This window comes from Lissotriton vulgaris, chromosome 3_1 (genome assembly GCF_964263255.1).
Source record: "Lissotriton vulgaris chromosome 3_1, aLisVul1.2, whole genome shotgun sequence".
Classification (NCBI taxonomy): Eukaryota; Metazoa; Chordata; class Amphibia; order Caudata; family Salamandridae; genus Lissotriton; species Lissotriton vulgaris.
In genome coordinates, this window is record NC_141689.1 from 1,539,541,786 (window position 1) to 1,539,564,791 (window position 23,006).

At 50.3% G+C, this 23,006-nt stretch overlaps 1 protein-coding gene across 1 annotated transcript in view; it reads right to left on the reverse strand.

Annotated features, from left to right (window-relative positions):
* The window catches only part of ARHGEF38 (Rho guanine nucleotide exchange factor 38), a 459,846-nt gene that overhangs the window by 275,869 nt on the left and 160,971 nt on the right, over positions 1–23,006 (reverse strand). The window contains exon 3 of the mRNA XM_086962037.1: positions 3,663–3,786. Within this exon, the coding sequence (XP_086818163.1) occupies positions 3,663–3,786 (124 nt within the window). The remainder of the gene's footprint in view (positions 1–3,662; positions 3,787–23,006) is intronic.

The following is a 23,006-nucleotide window of genomic DNA, read 5'->3' on the forward strand; positions in this document are numbered from 1 at the left end:
GCACCTGGTCAAGATTTTGGGTACTGGTTAGTACACAGACAAAGTATTTTTCTGATACTCTGACCTTCTTTACTAAGGGGTGAATCCAGTGCTTAATTTGTAAAAAAAAAATAGAAGTGCAGGTGCTGAAAATTTTGCCAAGGAGGCCACCGCTCACGTCTTCCTCTGGTAAGCCCCACTTTCCAGACTCTCACTGCCTCAGTCTCTATCTTCTAACCTTGATCTGTTGTCTGTCCCCTAAGTCTTTGTTCTAAGAGTCTATCCTCTCACCTCTCTAATTGTTTTCTATTACCTATCCGTGTCATGTTGGAATATTACTCACCGAATTTTTGATGCGTATTACATAGTGGGTTCATTATGTTTTAACGGTTACTGTTGGGAGAGAAAATAATAGCAACAGGTTTTTAACACAGGTATAATCATTTGTGGTAGAACGTTCTGGGATAGTGAGTAACTTTTTCTTTATCGTGCAGCATACATGCTTTATAGCTTTAACGGACAAGGGTTTACGTCATTGACAGACCACCTGTAGGTTATTGCTAGAGGCGGTGACAGACATAAAAACATTGAGTCAAGAGCAGTAGAAGATGTTTGCAATGAAACAGAAGAGGCGTGTAATGGCACTCTTTGAAAAGGAAATATGGAGTCACTGCTCCTCATTGTTTGGGGTCGAACGGGAAGTGTTCACCTGATGTTTCAAGTTCTGCTTGTATGTCATGGTAAGCAAATTAATTTTATAAATGGTTGTTTATTGCTGTCAATGACTAGCATCATTTGTTACACAGCGAAGGCGTGCACCAAGTTCTAGTAACATGAAGCTATTGAGTACAAATGGATATTTCCAGAATTTTACTGACAGTAGAACTCAGGAATGCAACAGTCATTATTTTTGAGTGATTCACATAAAGACTGATCATGTTCTGGGTCTCGTTTTTACATATGCGCTTGGGCAACTGATTACGATATATTGTGTGGGTATATTGGAATTAAATTAAATGTTTGTTTGTATTTCTAGATGCCTCTGACGAAGGGAGTGGCTCTCCCGAAATGCATTGGGCCATTTGAAAATATATCATGGCATGAAAATTCACCCTATGCTCTCGAGTTTTATGGGAAAATGGATGGCAAAATGGATTGAATAAAACAAATTGATTAAAAAGAGAGAAAAAAATGAACGGAGAAAATTGTGAAAAGGATAAAATAGTACATGAAATGAATTTATTGGATTCAAGCAAAAAAAAAAAAAAGGGCTGGGCAGCTTTGTGGAGCCAATTTGGGTTTCCTTCGTGGTGGAGTTTCTATCACCTTTGTCACACCCTGTATTTCTGATTTGCCGTCTATTGATTTTAGCCCTGCCCTTTTTTCTCTTCAATTTTATCCATGCTCTGCTCTTTCTCCCTTCAATCTTGGCTCTTTACTATCACACGCTAGCAGTGATTAGCTGTGTCTCCATTTTATCATTCGTCTGCTTTTTTTTCTTCTGTCCTGTCCTCTACATCTGTTCATTCTATCTTCTCTCTACTTAATGCTCTCTTCTTCACATCATGGTTGCTTTCTCTTTGTATCTGATTTGCTCTCCTCCTTTTCTTCTACTTTGCTCCATTTTATCTCTCTCCTCTCGTGTTGTTTCTTCTCTTCTTTATTTTTGCTGTCTCTCATCTCTAACACTGCTGCTGCCTGTGACCTCTGTTGTCAGCCTGTACATGTCCCTGCTATTTTGAAATCTGCGTTTTCCTTTTGTCATTCCTAAAGAGGCGGAAGATGACGTGTTTTACTTTCTTACCTACACCGATTGCAAAAACAAAATGTACAAAATATGAAAATGTTTTTTTGCATATATTAATCAGTGTGGTATGACTGGGTTTATTGCGGAACAGGCTGCTGCTTGAGCACAGCAGGTCATGTCACTGCTAGTGCTGCCTGTAATTAGTAGGTCCTGGGATGACAACGACATCGGCATCCACTGCTCAGCTGGCTGTGATCCTGCCTGCTACAGCACAGGCATTGTCCCCAGCAGTAATGCTGCCAATGCTGGTAAGTATGGCTGTGGTGCCTACTGGACTCACTCACGCTCAGCAATTACCATGCTGGGGTGCAGCGCACAGATTCTACTGGTGACGCCATGGCGCACAAAAGTTGTGTTGGGCCACAGCCGCATGAAGCACATTGAGGATAGCAGCAATGCAGGGATGCTGGACATCATACTTTGGCTACGGAACAAGTGGAAAGTCCACACTTACTTTCATGTATACTTCCTCAAGAGCCCTCACTCCCCATGCTCCAAATGCGCTCTGGCAGCCTTCTTGCCTCAACTCCGTCATGAGCCAGCCCCCAGCTACAACTATCCAATGGGAGGTTTAGGCTCAGGCAGTGGCAGGGTGCAGCAGACTAGGGGAATAGAATGCAAGCCATGGTTTGTCGATGACTTCTTGGATTTGTAAGCAGCATGATGACATCATCACTAACGTGGTGATACACAATCATGCCTGCCTGGACAGGCATATGCCGGCCTGCCAATGAACATTTACCAGCCAGTCACCATGCAATGTAGGTTATTCTTTTTATTTTGAATTGAACAATTAATATTGAGACCACCACCTGCAGGTTCAGAAATTGTAGCCCCGGCCCTGTGAAAGAAGTGCAGGTGCTGAGCACCTGAAAGCACCTGCTCAAATTAAGCACTGGGTGAATCCCGTAAAACTCACAGAAGAAAGCTGAAGGTCCCATCAGGATATAAAGTCACCAGGAAAAAACCCTTATGAATAATTGGATTATAGCTTCCATTGCTCAATAAAAGAATATCTTCTAATAACATCTCGGCTGAAGTATGTCTGCCTCTAAGCAGGTGAGTATTGCACGCATTCTAATAAGGTAAAATGATGGGGCCTTCCTGCAGAATGTGAAGAGGAGCGCCTAAGTCCCCCAGATATCACAGATATTCATAGGCTTTAGTTTAGGCAGTATGGAGCCCCTCTGAGGAGTTTTGGGGCCCGTGCAGGGTTGGGCCCCCCTGCCCTGCGCTGCTGGTGTCTGCGTTAAACCTCGGATGCCAAGGCTGGTTTTGGATCCCAGTTTATCCACAGCGGCACAGACTGGGGCAGGAGAAGCAGCCATCATTGGTCTCAGAGAGTCCTTGAAGATCGACATTGGTAGCGGATTGCTGTGGTGCAGGTGGAGACACTGTGGCCCTTCCCTATCAACTCATTCCCCCATGCACCGAATGGGGAAACCTTTTGATACATCAGGCTCTAATGTTCTCTCAAGCAAAGAAACCCCATGGACAAGGCAGTGTCCTCCTCAGCGAGGACAACCCTAAAGAGGTAGACGCTAAGGTTGCAAACAAAGGACAGACCAAACGCACCTTTCACAGTCTGTTGCTACCCATTACCCCACCATCTTTGCCTCACCACTTCCCCCTTTTCTTCTCTGATCAGGGAGGTAAAGAAACACATTAAGGTTCAGTCCTATAAACCATTGTTTGAGCCAAGTTATTGAGCTCAACATTTAAAACAATATTATTATTTTAATTTTTTTCCTCCGAATGACCGAGTCTCTAGCCCACAAGCTCTCTATAGATGTTTTTCAGAAGGTGACCATGGCTTTACTGCTAATATTTCATATGGCATTTTATAAACAAATTCAAGAACGCTATTGTTTCTTACCAATGACTTGCATTTCAGGCTCCACGTCTGTAGTGGCCTCTTCAAGCAGCGAAAGTAACTTAGCCGAGATTTGCTGCACAGACTCAATGTTGCTGAACAGAACATCCACGTCAAGTCCCTCGGCCTGAGGGGAAAAAATATAGAGTTAATCAAAAGAACCCCTTCCTGCCGAACATTTACTACAACTGGTTAGTCCACATTATACACAAGGAGCATTTGCTGGACCCAAAACTGGGGTAAGATTCCAGGATAGAAAAATGCGCCTTTTTGTCATGGCCACGCCAACTCCACCAGTAAGGTAACTCCATGGACCAATACATCCATTGCAGTGTGTAACCTAAAGTTCTTGGTTTGAATCCCTGCAGGTTCATTCCCCTTTCATCTTTTTGATAAAAGGAATGGCTGTTTACTGCACTTATAAGCTAGCCAAATTGTAAAATGCGCTACATAAAGTATACCAATTATTATTTAGATCCTCTGAACATTTTCATTGCCAAACATAGGCAATTTCAACAGCAGTGTTCATGTAAAGGGTGTCTTGTAGACAGGGGACGTCAATTTGATGGAACAGGAAAGAAATTTGCTTCTTTGACTTTAACAAACTCACGCTTGCTTACTTAAGCAGGCGAGGACATGCACCTAGAGAGGGCCAACCCAGTAGTGCATGGGGACAACAGAGGGAACCAGGGTATGCGGATCTGTTTGGTTTCCACTTTTGGAACCAAGTGTAGACCATCTTTAATATCTCTCATTTAAAAAAAAAAAGACCTGTAATCATTTAGCACCCAATGTTGCATTCCAAAAGTAGATAACCTAGTCCTTACTAACCTTTTCTCTCTGTCCTTCGTTTTTTAGGTCTCGCTGAGCGAACGTGCATGCGTTCTCAGCGAGACTTGAGTAAGGGCTCTCAAAAATGCACCCAAAGGCAAATTGCCTACAGTGCATGTGTGCGGGCGCGTGTACATCGCACACCATTTGCCTCTCTCCTTACTCATGCTGGTTTGCTTGCAGTCGGCATCAGACTTCAAACGAATCCGCTCCCCCGCCCCCGCCGTTTCTTGGTTTGCTCGCTGAAGGTCACACCAGATTAAACAGCCAAGGCAATGCGCCCATACATTATATTGTTGCTTCCTGCTACTTTAGTGTCACCTCAGCCTTCATCATTGGATCCCAGTCTTTTGCTATCTAGATGTTGTAAAATAGACATGAAAGGTTTAGTTATGTCCCGATTAGGGTCACTTTCAGAAAGTCTTACAGAAACTACACTGTACCCATTCCTACCCCTTCTGGTCTCGTTTCTTAGAGGTTTATGGTGCTGTTCATTCACACTTGCCAGAGATGCCGAAAGAGCTCGTTTGAGCTTCTTATTTAATTATGTGCTAAGAAATATTTTATTGGGTACTATACCGTGATGCCAAATTCTGTGTGAAGTCCGTGCATTGCAACAAACGCCTAGAGGCACTGCTGAATTTTGCACAGCCTGCTGGCAGACTCCTGCAGGATTACCACCACACCCACCTCCACCACCACCACATCCACCACCACCACCACGTCCACCACCACCACGTCCACAATCACCAGGTCCACAATCACCAGGTCCACAATCACCACGTCCACAATCACCACGTCCACGTCCACTACCACTACGTCCACCACCACTACGTCCCCCACCACTACGTCCACCACCACTACGTCCACCACCACTACGTCCACCACCACCACCACATCCACTACCACCATGTCCACCACCACCCCATCCACCACCACCCCGTCCACCACCACCCCGTCCACCACCACCCCGTCCACCACCACCACGTCCACCACCACCACGTCCACCACCACCCCGTCCACCACCACCCCGTCCACCACCACCCCGTCCACCACCACCCCGTCCACCACCACCCCATCCACCACCACCCCATCCACCACCACCCCGTCCACCACCACCACTAAGTCCACTACGTCCAACACCACCACTATGTCCACCACCACCACATCCACCACCACCACCACCACCACAACCACCACGTCCACAACCACCACATCCACCACCACATCCAGAACCACCAAGTCCAGCACCACCACAACCACCACCACCACCGCGTCCACCGCCAACACCACACGCACCACCACCACTTCCACCACCACCACATCCCCCACCACCACATCCACCACTACGGCATCCACCACCATGGCATCCACCACCACGGCATCCACCACCACGGCCTCCACCACCACCGCCTCCACCACCACGGCATCCACCACCACCACATCCACCACCGCATCCACCACCACCACATCCACCACCACAACCCCCACCACCTCCACCACCATGTCCACAACCACGTCCACAACCACATCCACAACCACCACCACTCCAAATACCACTCACTGCCACATAATTACACGCCACATAATTACACTGCACTCAATGCAACATAAACTCCAAATACCATTCAGTGCCACATAATTACACGTCACATAACTACACTCTACTGAATGCAACACACACTCCACACAATACCACTTAGTGCCACATAATTATATGCTACATAATTACACTGCATTCAGCACAACATAAACTCCAAATACCACTCAGTGCCATATAATTACACACAACATAATTACACTATATATCTATCGCCCTCACTCTATCTATAAATCTATCTATCGCCCTCACTCTATCTATAAATCTATCTATCGCCCTCACTCTATCTATAAATCCATCTATCGCCCTCACTCTATCTATCGCCCTCACTCTATCAATCTATGCATCGCCCTCACTCTATCAATCAATCTATCGCCCTCACTCTATCTATCACCCTCACTCTATCTATCGCCCTCACTCTATCGCCCTCAGTCTATCTATTGCCCTCAGTCTATCCATTGCCCTCACTCTATCTATCGCCCTCAGTCTATCTATTGCCCTCACTCTATTAATCTATTTATCGCCCTCACTCTATAGCCCTCACTCTATCTATCGCCCTCACTCTATCTATCACCCTCAGTCTATCTATTGCCCTCACTCTATTAATCTATTTATCGCCCTCACTCTATAGCCCTCACTCTATCTATCGCCCTCACTCTATTTATCGCCCTCACTCTATTTTTCGCCCTCACTCTATCTATCGCCCTCACTCTATCTATCGCCCTCACTCTATCTATCGCCCTCAGTCTATCTATCGCCCTCAGTCTATCTATCGCCCTCAGTCTATCCATCGCCCCTCACTCTATTAAGCTATCCATCGCCCCTCACTCTATTAATCTATCCATCGCCCCTCACTCTATTAATCTATCCATCGCCCCTCACTCTATTAATCTATCCATCGCCCCTCACTCTATCCATCGCCCCTCACTCTATCCATCGCCCTCACTCTATCCATCGCCCTCACTCTATCCATCGCCCTCACTCTATCCATCGCCCTCACTCTATCCATCGCCCTCACTCTATCCATCGCCCTCACTCTATCCATCGCCCTCACTCTATCCATCGCCCTCACTCTATCCATCGCCCTCACTCTATCCATCGCCCTCACTCTATCCATCGCCCTCACTCTATCCATCGCCCTCACTCTATCCATCGCCCTCACTCTATCCATCGCCCTCACTCTATCCATCGCCCTCACTCTATCCATCGCCCTCACTCTATCCATCGCCCTCACTCTATCCATCGCCCTCACTCTATCCATCGCCCTCACTCTATCCATCGCCCTCACTCTATCCATCGCCCTCACTCTATCTATCGCCCTCACTCTATCTATCGCCCTCACTCTATCTATCGCCCTCACTCTATCTATCGCCCTCACTCTATCTATCGCCCTCACTCTATTAATCTATTTATCGCCCTCACTCTATCTATCGCCCTCACTCTATCTATCGCCCTCACTCTATCTATCGCCCTCACTCTATTTATCGCCCTCACTCTATTTATCGCCCTCACTCTATTTATCGCCCTCACTCTATTTATCGCCCTCACTCTATTTATCGCCCTCACTCTATTTATCGCCCTCACTCTATTTATCGCCCTCACTCTATTTATCGCCCTCACTCTATTTATCGCCCTCACTCTATTTATCGCCCTCACTCTATTTATCGCTGTTAGACGGACCGGGAGGGTCGGCCGAGGATGAGGGGAGAGGTCTCCGGGGAGAGCCGTCTCCAGCGATCGTACAGACAAGTAACTTCCCCCCCACAGACGGACACCACACCAGGATAAGGTTCAACGATACTTTATCAGCAATTCTTTAGGTACGGTAAAATGATACAAGGAGGTCTGGACTCAGGGGTCCCCTCGATTCTGGTCTCTGGATTGGGAAAAGGGTAGCGGGACAGTCTTGTTACCAATAGATGAAAATAGCTCTCAATCCTCGAGCTCGGCGTTCTAGATGATCGGGCCGCGGCGGAGCCAGCAGGTCCCGAGATGGATGAAGGAAGCGACGGTCCGCGGCGGAGCCTGCAGGTCCCGATGAAGATGGTGGTTACAAACGGTCCGCGGCCACGCCAGCAGGTCCCGACGACGATGAAGGTTACGAAGGTTGCGGCAGCGCCAGCAGGCAGGATGATGGTTCGCAAGGCAGGGCTACGGCAGCGCCAGTAGTCCGTCAAGGATGAGTTCTTCACTGCGTCTCTCGACTCCAGGATACAACTGCCTTCCTGCTCTGGAGCTGCCCCAGTTATAGGGCTGGTGCCCTTTGATGTCCGGACCCTCGCACTTGGAGGTTGGGGGGTCCGGGATGAAGGGGTCCAGACACCCAGCAGGGGGGTGGAGCCAGCGCCCGGGGAGGTTGTGGGCGAGCGGCACCTGGCGAGGGAGAACCATCGACACCTCTTTCTCCCATTGACCTGCCAAGTAGTCCGCTCACCTCCTGGGTGGATGGTGGTGCCGGGATGTCTGAGGCCTGGCCAGGCCCAGGGTTGGGGTCGATCGGGGGCCACGCGGCCTCGTGGCGGAGTGTCCAAGATGGCGCCCAGGCTGGGCGTGCGGGCCAGTAGTGGATCGGGCCCACGAGGTCGATATGTTCAGAGGCAAGGGTCCCGGAGGGGACGGAAAACGTGAAGTGGTGGTGTGTGACACTTGAGGGACCGGGCTCGGGCCTGGTCGGGCAGAGGGGGGAGCGGCCCTTCACGTGGCCTGTCCAACATGCGTCCCCCCCAGCTGAAGGCGGGGAGAGTCACCCATCCTCTTGGGGACTCTCCTCGTCGAGGCGGAAAAACCGGGACAGGCCATCTGCGTTGGCGTGATCTGGCCCAGGCCGGTGTTCAACAGTGAAGTCCATCCCTTGTAGGGAGATGGACCAACGTAGTAGTTTTGGGTTCTCCCCCCGCATCTGCATCAGCCACTGCAGGGGTCGATGGTCGGTCTGCACCCGGAAGTGCGTGCCAAAGAGGTAGGGCCGGAGCTTTTTGAGGGCCCATACCACGGCGAAGGCCTCCCTCTCGATGGTGCTCCAGCGTTGTTCTCGAGGTAGGAGTCGCCTGCTGATGAAGGCCACTGGCTGATCAAGGCCTTCGGTGTTCAATTGAGACAGGACCGCCCCAATGCCGTGGTCGGAGGCATCCGTCTGGACGACGAATTCCCGGCTGTAGTCGGGGGCCTGGAGCACAGGGGCGGAGCACATGGCGGCCTTCAGTTGTTCGAAGGCTGTTTGACAATCTGGGGTCCAGTTGACCTTCTTGGGTTGATTTTTGGACGTGAGCTCTGTGAGGGGCCCCACTATGGTACCATAGTCTTTCACGAACCGTCTGTAATAGCCCGTGAGTCCCAAAAAGGCGCGTACCTCGGTCTGGGTGATGGGGGGCTGCCAGGACTGGATGGCGGCAATCTTGAGCTGCAGAGGGGCCACCAGGCCGCTTCCCACCTGGTGTCCGAGGTAGGTTACGGACCCCTGACCAATTTGGCATTTGCTGGCCTTGATCGTGAGGCCAGCTTGCTGAAGGGCCTGTAGCACCGCTCGGAGGTGGTGGAGGTGGTCGGACCAATGGTGGCTGTACACAGCGATGTCGTCTAGGTAGGCGGCGCTGAATCCTTCGAGCCCGGCCAAGACCTGGTTGACTAGCCGCTGAAATGTTGCTGGGGCATTCTTCATGCCGAAGGGCATGACCTTGAAATGATAATGGCCATCAGGAGTGGAAAATGCAGATCGCTCTTGGGCCCGGGGTGTGAGGCCGATCTGCCAGTAGCCCGCCGTCAGGTCGAAAATACTGAGGTAGCGGGCAGCTCCCATGCGGTCAATTAGCTCGTCGGCGCGGGGGATGGGGTGTGCGTCCGTTCTGGTGACCGCATTCAAGCCCCGGTAGTCGACGCAGAACCGGAGTTCCGGTGTGGTGCCGGGAGTGGCTGCTTTGGGGACCAGTACTACTGGGCTGGCCCAGGGGCTGTCTGAGGGCTCAATGACCCAGAGGGAGAGCATTTTGGTTACTTCTTCCTGGATGCAAGCCCGTACCCGATCTGGTACGCGGTAGGCCCGGTGGCGGATAGGGGGGCTGTCCCCCGTGTCCACGTCGTGCACACACCAGGAAGTGACACCTGGGGTGAGGGAAAACAGGTCGGCGAACTGCAACAGAAGGTCTCGACATTCTTGGCGTTGGTCCAGGGTGAGGGCCTCCGAGAGTCGGACCCCATCCACGGAGCCATCTTTCTCCCGAGTCCGTAGGAGGTCAGGGAGGGGTTCGGAGTCTTCTTCGGCTCCATTGTCTGTGGCCATCAGGAGGCTGAGTTCTGAACGCACAAAGTGGGGTTTCAGCCTATTAGCGTGGAGGACTCGGAGGGGGTTCCGTGAAGATTCCATGTCGATGAGATAGGTGACAGGACCCTTGCGCTCGACTACTTTGAAGGGCCCCGTCCACTTGTCTTGCAGGGCGCAGGGCTCGGTGGGGGACATCACCCATACCTGTTGTCCAGGTTCAAATTCGATGGAGGAGGCATTTTGGTCATACCACTTTTTCATGTCCTCTTGACTGGCCTCCAAGTTTGCTTTTGCCAGCTCTCTGAACCGTCGGGTTTGGTTGCGGAGGGTTAGGAGGTATTTGAAGACATCTGGGGGGTTCTGTAGAGGGGGCATTTCCCAGCCTTCCTTGACTAGACTGAGAGGCCCCCGTACGGGGTGTCCATACAATAACTCAAACGGGCTGAAGCCGAGGGACTTCTGGGGGACCTCTCGATATGCGAAGAGGAGGCACGGCAGCAGCACATCCCACTGGCGACGGAGGGGCTCTTCCAACCCCCCAATCATCCCTTTGAGCGTGCGGTTGAACCGCTCAACGAGTCCGTTTCCTTGAGGGTGATAGGGGGTCGTGAATCGGTAGGTGACCCCACACTGTTGCCAGAGGGACTTCATATATTTGGAAATAAAGTTTGTGCCCCTGTCGCTGACGACTTCTCGGGGGAAGCCCACACGGGAGAAGATACCCATCAGGGCCCGGCCGACCACCGGGGCTGTCACAGTTCGCAGGGGAACAGCCTCGGGGTAGCGGGTGGCGTGGTCCACCAGTACCAGGATGAACCGATGTCCTTGTTTTGTACGGGGGTCCAGGGGCCCCACAATGTCTATCCCGACCCTCTCGAACGGGGTGGTGACCACGGGAAATGGTTGCAGGGGGGCTTTTAGTTTGCGGCCGCTCTTTCCACTGGCTTGGCACGTGGGGCAAGATCGGCAATGCTGGAGTACATCATTCCTCATTTTGGGCCAGAAGAAGTGGGTTACTAGGCGGCTGTAGGTTTTATCCTGACCCAGGTGTCCAGCCAGGGGGACATCGTGGGCCAGGTTTAGCAAGAAGTCTCTAAAACGGAGGGGCACCACTAGCACTCGGCTGGCCCCCAACTCCGCGATCCTTTGTTCACTGTATAGCAGATCATTGTCCCAGTAGATCCAATGTGTTCCGGAGGTATCCCCTGCGCTCTGGGCGAGGGCTTGTTGGCGGAGTCCCTCGAGGGAGGGACAGGTCTTTTGCTCTTGGCGAAACTGTTCCTGTGTGGGCCCCCCCTCTTGATGCCACTGGTCGAGGCCAGCGAGGTCCGGAGGTTGAGCTGGTTCTGGGGGGACGGCACGGTCGGTGTCTTCGACTGGGGCGACCGGGGGAGGAGGCGCCGGCCATTCGGGTTCCTCTTGTCGGGGATTGGCACGGGTGGCCATGGACCGGGTGGTGACGCACGCCCAGTCCGGGACGCCCAACATCCCCAGGTGTTCTCTTCGTTCTACGGCTGCCCAGGGAGAGCTTTCAAGGTCATTTCCCAGGAGACAGTCTACGGGAGCATCATCTCGGACCGTTACTTTCAACATGCCGGAGACCCCTCCCCATTCGAAAGGGACGCAGGCCATCCGACACAGACTTTCCGAGTTATCGGCTGAACGGACAGGGCAGAGAATGTTTGGTATGAACTGTTCTGGGGTCACCAGGTGACAGCGGACGGCTGTTACACTGGCCCCGGTGTCACGGAGGGCTTCGGCCTGGCGTCCATTGATGCTTACCCATTGGCTGTACTTCCGGGTGTTAGCGGGTAGGGGGACCCGCGGGACCATGTCTTTCCCCCCTAAGCATGCTAAAGTCATGGCGGCTGGCTCCCATTCTTGATGCTCTTGTTCATATTCTTCCTGCTCCTCGGAGATCTGTTCTTCCCCTAGGGCAGCAGCGGCCACTTGGCGGGGTCTTGGCCTCTGGTACTGTGGGCAATTTGGGTCGTTTGCATAGTGGCCGACTCGTTGGCATCGGTGACACGTGACATTGGCTCTGTATCCCGGTCGCGCCGGGGTGCTGCCCCGGTTGGCCGGGGGGGTGGTGCTGGTAGCGGGGGCGACCGGAGCGCTGTCTCTTCCTCGCCCTTGGCCCCCTCCTCCTCCTCGGGGATGGTGCTGACCGTTGTTGTTCCGGTTCTGTTCATAGGATCCATTTCGGCCCACTCTGGTGATTTCCCACCGGTCAGCCTCGGCTGCGAGCTGCCGTGGATCAGTCAATTTGCTGTCGAGGAGGTGCTGCCGGAGCTCAATGAAGCAATTGTTTGATAGATGCTCCCACACCATGAGATTGAAGAGTTGTTCGTAAGTTGTGACATTGCTTCCTTTGATCCAGCCCTCGAAGGCTCGGCTAAAATAGTTCACATAGTCCACCCAAGTTGTACCCGGGATGCGGGTGCAGTCTCGGAACCTCTGACGGTACATCTCGGGTGTGAGCCCATAGCGGGTGAGGAGGGCAGCTTTCATGTGGTCATAGGAGGTCATCTGATGGTCCGGGAGCTGTAGCAGGGCATCGCGGCCCTCATTGAGGAATCTCCCCCATAGACCGGCTCCCCAGTCGCTTCGATCGATCCGGTGGGCGGTCATAGCGATTTCGTAGGCCTTGAACCATTGCTGGATGGCGTCCTCTCGGAAGTATTCTCGAACGACATCCTTGGGGATGTGTACCTTTTTCTCTGTTGCCCCTGGGTCGCGGGGTTGCTCGGGCACCCCTAATTCTTTGTTCTGCTTGCGTAAGTCTATCTCAGCTAGTTTGCGCTCGTGTTCATACGCCAGCCTCTTTTCCTCGAGCTCCCTTTGTCTCTGTTTTTCCTCTCTTTCTTCTCGGAGACGCAGGTGCTCTAAGCTTAGTTTTTGTTCGGCCAATTTAAGTTCAACATCCATTTTGAGCCGGGCCATTTCTAGTTCATGTAGTCGTGTTCTCTCTCGTTCCTGGATCTCGTCTTGCGAGAGACCCGTTCTTCGCTCCTCGCCGGCCGTGGTGTTTTTTTCTACTGCTGCGATGTTTTGGTCGGTGGTTCCCATGGCCCCGGTTTCTGCCCAGGACTCTAGGGCATGCTTGAAATCGTCTTTGGTACTTAGACCGGTGGTAGCGATACCTAGTTCGATGCAGAATTGTTTTAGTTCATGATGGCTGTACTCGTCCAATTTCTCCATCTGAAATTTCTCGGTGGATCCGCTTTCTTTGGTTGTCATCGTGATTTCGTCGTGGGGTGAGCTACTCTCTGTACGATTATGCGGTGATTCGGATCGCGCCGCTGGCCACCAATGTTAGACGGACCGGGAGGGTCGGCCGAGGATGAGGGGAGAGGTCTCCGGGGAGAGCCGTCTCCAGCGATCGTACAGACAAGTAACTTCCCCCCCACAGACGGACACCACACCAGGATAAGGTTCAACGATACTTTATCAGCAATTCTTTAGGTACGGTAAAATGATACAAGGAGGTCTGGACTCAGGGGTCCCCTCGATTCTGGTCTCTGGATTGGGAAAAGGGTAGCGGGACAGTCTTGTTACCAATAGATGAAAATAGCTCTCAATCCTCGAGCTCGGCGTTCTAGATGATCGGGCCGCGGCGGAGCCAGCAGGTCCCGAGATGGATGAAGGAAGCGACGGTCCGCGGCGGAGCCTGCAGGTCCCGATGAAGATGGTGGTTACAAACGGTCCGCGGCCACGCCAGCAGGTCCCGACGACGATGAAGGTTACGAAGGTTGCGGCAGCGCCAGCAGGCAGGATGATGGTTCGCAAGGCAGGGCTACGGCAGCGCCAGTAGTCCGTCAAGGATGAGTTCTTCACTGCGTCTCTCGACTCCAGGATACAACTGCCTTCCTGCTCTGGAGCTGCCCCAGTTATAGGGCTGGTGCCCTTTGATGTCCGGACCCTCGCACTTGGAGGTTGGGGGGGTCCGGGATGAAGGGGTCCAGACACCCAGCAGGGGGGTGGAGCCAGCGCCCGGGGAGGTTGTGGGCGAGCGGCACCTGGCGAGGGAGAACCATCGACACCTCTTTCTCCCATTGACCTGCCAAGTAGTCCGCTCACCTCCTGGGTGGATGGTGGTGCCGGGATGTCTGAGGCCTGGCCAGGCCCAGGGTTGGGGTCGATCGGGGGCCACGCGGCCTCGTGGCGGAGTGTCCAAGATGGCGCCCAGGCTGGGCGTGCGGGCCAGTAGTGGATCGGGCCCACGAGGTCGATATGTTCAGAGGCAAGGGTCCCGGAGGGGACGGAAAACGTGAAGTGGTGGTGTGTGACACTTGAGGGACCGGGCTCGGGCCTGGTCGGGCAGAGGGGGGAGCGGCCCTTCACGTGGCCTGTCCAACAATCGCCCTCACTCTATTTATCGCCCTCACTCTATCTATCGCCCTCACTCTATCTATCGCCCTCACTCTATCTATCGCCCTCACTCTATCTATCGCCCTCACTCTATCTATCGCCCTCACTCTATCTATCGCCCTCACTCTATCTATCGCCCTCACTCTATCTATCGCCCTCACTCTATCTATCGCCCTCACTCTATCTATCGCCCTCACTCTATCTATCGCCCTCACTCTATCTATAGCCCTCACTCTATCTATCACCCTCACTCTATCTATCACCCCTCACTCTATCTATCACCCCTCACTCTAATAATCTATCCATCGCCCCTCACTCTATTAATCTATCCATCGCCCCTCACTCTATTAATCTATCCATCGCCCCTCACTCTATTAATCTATCCATCGCCCCTCACTCTATTAATCTATCCATCGCCCCTCACTCTATTAATCTATCCATCGCCCCTCAATCTATTAATCTATCCATCGCCCCTCACTCTATTAATCTATCCATCGCCCCTCAATCTATTAATCTATCCATCGCCCTCACTCTATCCATCGCCCTCACTCTATCCATCGCCCTCACTCTATCCATCGCCCTCACTCTATCCATCGCCCTCACTCTATCCATCGCCCTCACTCTATCCATCGCCCTCACTCTATCCATCGCCCTCACTCTATCCATCGCCCTCACTCTATCCATCGCCCTCACTCTATCCATCGCCCTCACTCTATCCATCGCCCTCACTCTATCCATCGCCCTCACTCTATCCATCGCCCTCACTCTATCCATCGCCTTCACTCTATCCATCGCCCTCACTCTATCCATCGCCCTCACTCTATCCATCGCCCTCACTCTATCCATCGCCCTCACTCTATCCATCGCCCTCACTCTATCCATCGCCCTCACTCTATCCATCGCCTTCACTCTATCCATCGCCCTCACTCTATCTATCACCCCTCACTCTAATAATCTATCCATCGCCCCTCACTCTAATAATCTATCCATCGCCCCTCACTCTATTAATCTATCCATCGCCCCTCACTCTATTAATATATCCATCGCCCCTCACTCTATCCATCGCCCTCACTCTATCCATCGCCCTCACTCTATCCATCGCCCTCACTCTATCCATCGCCCTCACTCTATCCATCGCCCTCACTCTATCCATCGCCCTCACTCTATCCATCGCCCTCACTCTATCCATCGCCCTCACTCTATCCATCGCCCTCACTCTATCCATCGCCCTCACTCTATCCATCGCCCTCACTCTATCCATCGCCCTCACTCTATCCATCGCCCTCACTCTATCCATCGCCCTCACTCTATCCATCGCCCTCACTCTATCCATCGCCCTCACTCTATCCATCGCCCTCACTCTATCCATCGCCCTCACTCTATCCATCGCCCTCACTCTATCCATCGCCCTCACCCTATCCATCGCCCTCACCCTATCCATCGCCCTCACCCTATCCATCGCCCTCACCCTATCCATCGCCCTCACTCTATCCATCGCCCTCACCCTATCCATCGTCACTCTATCCATCGCCCTCACTCTATCCATCGCCCTCACTCTATCTATCGCCCTCACTCTATCTATCGCCCTCACTCTATCTATTGCCCTCACTCTATTATTCTATTTATCGCCCTCACTCTATCTATCGCCCTCACTCTATCTATCGCCCTCACTCTATTGCCCTCACTCTATCTATCGCCCTCACTCTAGCAATCAATCTATCGCCCTCACTCTATCTATAGCCCCTCACTCTATCAACCCTCACTCTAATAATCTATCCATCGCCCCTCACTCTATTAATCTATCCATCGCCCCTCACTCTATTAATCTATCCATCGCCCCTCAATCTATTAATCTATCCATCGCCCCTCACTCTATTAATCTATCCATCGCCCCTCAATCTATTAATCTATCCATCGCCCTCACTCTATCCATCGCCCTCACTCTATCCATCGCCCTCACTCTATCCATCGCCCTCACTCTATCCATCGCCCTCACTCTATCCATCGCCCTCACTCTATCCATCGCCCTCACTCTATCCATCGCCCTCACTCTATCCATCGCCCTCACTCTATCCATCGCCCTCACTCTATCCATCGCCCTCACTCTATCCATCGCCCTCACTCTATCCATCGCCCTCACTCTATCCATCGCCCTCACTCTATCAATCGCCCTCACTCTATCAATCAATCTATCGCCCTCACTCTATCAATCAATCTATCGCCCTCACTATCAATCGCCCTCACTATCAATCGCCCTCACTATCAATCGCCCTCACTATCAATCGCCCTCACTATCAATCGCCCTCACTATCAATCGCCCTCACTCTATCAATCGCCCTCACTCTATCAATCGCCCTCAGTCTATCTATTGCCCTCACTCTATTAATCTATCCATCGCCCTCACTCCATCCATCGCCCTCACTCCATCCATCGCCCTCACTCCATCCATCGCCCTCACTCCATCCATCGCCCTCACTCTATCCATCGCCCTCACTCTATCCATCGCCCTCACCCTATCAATCTATCCATCGCCCTCACCCTATCAATCTATCCATCGCCCTCACTCTATCAATCTATCCATCGCCCTCACTCTATCAATCTATCCATCGCCCTCACTCTATCAATCAATGTATCGCCCTCACTCCATCCATCGCCCTCACTCCATCCATCGCCCTCACTCTATCCATCGCCCTCACTCTATCCATCGCCCTCACTCTATCCATCGCCCTCACTCTATCCATCGCCCTCACTCTATCCATCGCCCTCACTCTATCCATCGCCCTCACTCTATCCATCGCCCTAACTTTATCCATCGCCCCTCACTCTATCCATCGCCCTCACACTATCCATCGCACCTCACTCTATCCATCGCCCCTCACTCTATCCATCGCTCCTCACTCTATCCATCGCTCCTCACTCTATCCATCGCCCCTCACTCTATCCATCGCCCCTCACTCTATCCATCGCCCCTCACCCTATCCATCGCCCCTCATTCTAATAATCTATTTATCGCCCTCACTCTATTGCCCTCACTCTATCGCCCTCACTCTATCGCCCTCACTCTAATTATCGCCCTCAGTCTATCTATTGCCTCAATCTATTAATCTATTTATCGCCCTCACTCTATCGCCCTCACTCTATCTATCGCCCTCACTCTATCTATCACCCCTCACTCTATTAATCTATTTATCGCCCTCACTCTATCACCCCTCACTCTATTAATCTATTTATCGCCCTCACTCTATCTATCGCCCCTCACTCTATTAATCTATTTATCGCCCTCACTCTATCTATCGCCCCTCACTCTATTAATCTATTTATCGCCCTCACTCTATCTATCGCCCCTCACTCTATTAATCTATTTATCGCCCTCACTCTATCTATCGCCCTCACTCTATCTATCGCCCCTCACTCTATTAATCTATTTATCGCCCTCACTCTATCTATCGCCCCTCACTCTATTAATCTATTTATCGCCCTCACTCTATCACCCTCACTCTATCGCCCTCAGTCTATCTAATGCCCTCACTCTATTAATCTATTTATCGCCCTCACTCTATCTTTCGCCCTCACTCTATCTATCGCCCTCAGTCTATCTATTGCCCTCACTCTATTAATCTATTTATCGCCCTCACTCTATCTATCGCCCTCACTCTATCTATCACCCCTCACTCTATTAATCTATTTATCGCCCTCACTCTATCGCCCCTCACTCTATTAATCTATTTATCGCCCTCACTCTATCTATCGCCCCTCACTCTATTAATCTATCTATCGCCCTCACTCTATCTATCGCCCTCACTCTATCTATCGCCCTCACTCTATTGCCCTCACTCTATCTATCGCCCTCACTCTATCTATCGCCCTCACTCTATTAATCTATCTATTGCCCTCACTCTATTAATCTATCTATTGCCCTCACTCTATTAATCAATCTATTGCCCTCACTCTATTAATCAATCTATTGCCCTCACTCTATTAATCAATCTATTGCCCTCACTCTAATAATCAATCTATTGCCCTCACTATCAATCTATTGCCCTCACTCTAATAATCTATCTATCGCCCTCACTCTATTAATCTATCTATCGCCCTCACTCTATTAATCTATCTATCGCCCTCACTCTATCGCCCTCACTCTATCTATCGTCCTCACTCTATCTATCGCCCCTCACTCTATTAATCTATTTATCGCCCTCACTCTATCTATCGCCCCTCACTCTATTAATCTATTTATCGCCCTCACTCTATCGCCCTCACTCTATCGCCCCTCACTCTATTAATCTATTTATCGCCCTCACTCTATCTATCGCCCTCACTCTATCACCCCTCACTCTATTAATCTATCTATCGCCCTCACTCTATCGCCCCTCACTCTATTAATCTATCTATCGCCCTCACTCTATCGCCCCTCACTCTATTAATCTATCTATCGCCCTCACTCTATCTATCGCCCTCACTCTATCTATCGCCCTCACTCTATCTATCGCCCTCACTCTATCTATCGCCCTCACTCTATCTATCGCCCTCACTCTATCTATCGCCCTCACTCTATTGCCCCTCACTCTAATAATCTATCTATCGCCCTCACTCTATCGCCCCTCACTCTATTAATCTATCTATCGCCCTCACTCTATCGCCCCTCACTCTATTAATCTATCTATCGCCCTCACTCTATCGCCCCTCACTCTATTAATCTATCTATCGCCCTCACTCTATCTATCGCCCTCACTCTATCTATCGCCCTCACTCTATCTATCGCCCTCACTCTATCTATCGCCCTCACTCTATCTATCGCCCTCACTCTATCTATCGCCCTCACTCTATCTATCGCCCTCACTCTATCCATCGCCCCTCACTCTATCCATCGCCCCTCACTCTATCCATCGCCCCTCACTCTATCCATCGCCCCTCATTCTATTAATCTATTTATCGCCCTCACTCTATCTATCGCCCTCACTCTATCGCCCCTCACTCTATTAATCTATTTATCGCCCTCACTCTATTGCCCTCACTCTATCGCCCTCACTCTATCTATCGCCCTCACTCTAATTATCGCCCTCAGTCTATCTATTGCCTCAATCTATTAATCTATTTATCGCCCTTACTCTATCGCCCTCACTCTATCTATCGCCCTCACTCTATCTATCACTCTCAGTCTATCTATTGCCCTCACTCTATTAATCTATTTATCGCCCTCACTCTATCACCCTCACTCTATCTATCGCCCTCAGTCTATCTAATGCCCTCACTCTATTAATCTATTTATCGCCCTCACTCTATCACCCTCACTCTATCTATCGCCCTCACTCTATCTTTCGCCCTCACTCTATCGCCCTCACTCTATTAATCTATTTATCGCCCTCACTCTATCTATCGCCCCTCACTCTATTAATCTATTTATCGCCCTCACTCTATCTATCGCCCCTCACTCTATTAATCTATTTATCGCCCTCACTCTATCTATCGCCCTCACTCTATCTATCGCCCCTCACTCTATTAATCTATTTATCGCCCTCACTCTATCTATCGCCCCTCACTCTATTAATCTATTTATCGCCCTCACTCTATCTATCGCCCCTCACTCTATTAATCTATCTATCGCCCTCACTCTATCTATCGCCCTCACTCTATCTATCGCCCTCACTCAATCTATCGCCCTCACTCTATTAATCTATCTATTGCCCTCACTCTATTAATCAATCTATTGCCCTCACTCTGATTAATAGAGTGAGGGCAATAGATAGATTAATAGAGTGAGGGCAATAGATAGATTAATAGAGTGAGGGCGATAGATTGATTAATAGAGTGAGGGCAATAGATTATTAATCAATCGCCCTCACTCTATTAATCTATCTATTGCCCTCACTCTATTAATCTATCTATCGCCCTCACTCTATTAATCTATCTATCGCCCTCACTCTATCGCCCTCACTCTATCTATCGTCCTCACTCTATCTATCGCCCCTCACTCTATTAATCTATTTATCGCCCTCACTCTATCTATCGCCCCTCACTCTATTAATCTATTTATCGCCCTCACTCTATCTATCGCCCTCACTCTATCGCCCCTCACTCTATTAATCTATTTATCGCCCTCACTCTATCTATCGCCTTCCCTCTATCGCCCCTCACTCTATTAATCTATCTATCGCCCTCACTCTATCGCCCCTCACTCTATTAAATCTATCTATCGCCCTCACTCTATCGCCCCTCTCTATTAATCTATTTATCGCCCTCACTCTATCTATCGCCCTCACTCTATCTTTTGCCCTCACTCTATCGCCCTCACTCTATTAATCTATTTATCGCCCTCACTCTATCTATCGCCCCTCACTCTATTAATCTATTTATCGCCCTCACTCTATCGCCCTCACTCTATTAATCTATCTATTGCCCTCACTCTATTAATCAATCTATTGCCCTCACTCTGATTAATAGAGTGAGGGCAATAGATTGATTAATAGAGTGAGGGCAATAGATTGATTAATAGAGTGAGGGCAATAGATTGATTAATAGAGTGAGGGCAATAGATTATTAATCAATCTATTGCCCTCACTCTATTAATCTATCTATTGCCCTCACTCTATTAATCTATCTATCGCCCTCACTCTATTAATCTATCTATCGCCCTCACTCTATCGCCCTCACTCTATCTATCGTCCTCACTCTATCTATCGCCCCTCACTCTATTAATCTATTTATCGCCCTCACTGTATCTATCGCCCCTCACTCTATTAATCTATTTATCGCCCTCACTCTATCTATCGCCCTCACTCTATCGCCCCTCACTCTATTAATCTATTTATCGCCCTCACTCTATCTATCGCCCTCCCTCTATCGCCCCTCACTCTATTAATCTATCTATCGCCCTCACTCTATCTATCGCCCTCACTCTATCGCCCCTCACTCTATTAATCTATTTATCGCCCTCACTCTATCTATCGCCCTCCCTCTATCGCCCCTCACTCTATTAATCTATCTATCGCCCTCACTCTATCGCCCCTCACTCTATTAATCTATCTATCGCCCTCACTCTATCGCCCCTCACTCTATTAATCTATTTATCGCCCTCACTCTATCGCCCCTCACTCTATTAATCTATTTATCGCCCTCACTCTATCTATCGCCCTCACTCTATCTATCGCCCCTCACTCTATTAATCTATTTATCGCCCTCACTCTATCTATCGCCCCTCACTCTATTAATCTATTTATCGCCCTCACTCTATCTATCGCCCCTCACTCTATTAATCTATCTATCGCCCTCACTCTATCGCCCTCACTCTATCTATCGCCCTCACTCTATCTATCGCCCTCACTCTATTAATCAATCTATTGCCCTCACTCTATTAATCAATCTATTGCCCTCACTCTATTAATCAATCTATTGCCCTCACTCTATTAATCAATCTATTGCCCTCACTCTATTAATCTTTCTATCGCCCTCACTCTATTAATCTTTCTATCGCCCTCACTCTATCTATCGTCCTCACTCTATCTATCGCCCCTCACTCTATTAATCTATTTATCGCCCTCACTCTATCTATCGCCCTCACTCTATCGCCCCTCACTCTATTAATCTATTTATCGCCCTCACTCTATCTATCGCCCTCACTCTATCGCCCCTCACTCTATTAATCTATTTATCGCCCTCACTCTATCTATCGCCCTCCCTCTATCGCCCCTCACTCTATTAATCTATCTATCGCCCTCACTCTATCGCCCCTCACTCTATTAATCTATCTATCGCCCTCACTCTATCGCCCCTCACTCTATTAATCTATCTATCGCCCTCACTCTATCTATCGCCCTCACTCTATCTATCGCCCTCACTCTATCTATCGCCCTCACTCTATCTATCGCCCTCACTCTATTAATCTATCTATCGCCCTCACTCTATCGCCCCTCACTCTATTAATCTATCTATTGCCTTCACTATATCACCCCTCACTCTATTAATCTATCTATCGCCCTCACTCTATCGCCCCTCACTCTATTAATCTATCTATCGCCCTCACTCTATCTATCGCCCTCACTCTATCTATCGCCCTCACTCTATCTATCGCCCTCACTCTATCTATCGCCCTCACTCTATCTATCGCTCTCACTCTATCCATCGCCCTCACTCTATCTATCGCCCTCACTCTATCTATCGCCCTCACTCTATTAATCTATCTATCGCCCTCACTCTATTAATCTATCTATCGCCCTCACTCTATTAATCTATCTATCGTCCTCACTCTATCTATCGCCCTCACTCTATTAATCTATCTATCGCCCTCACT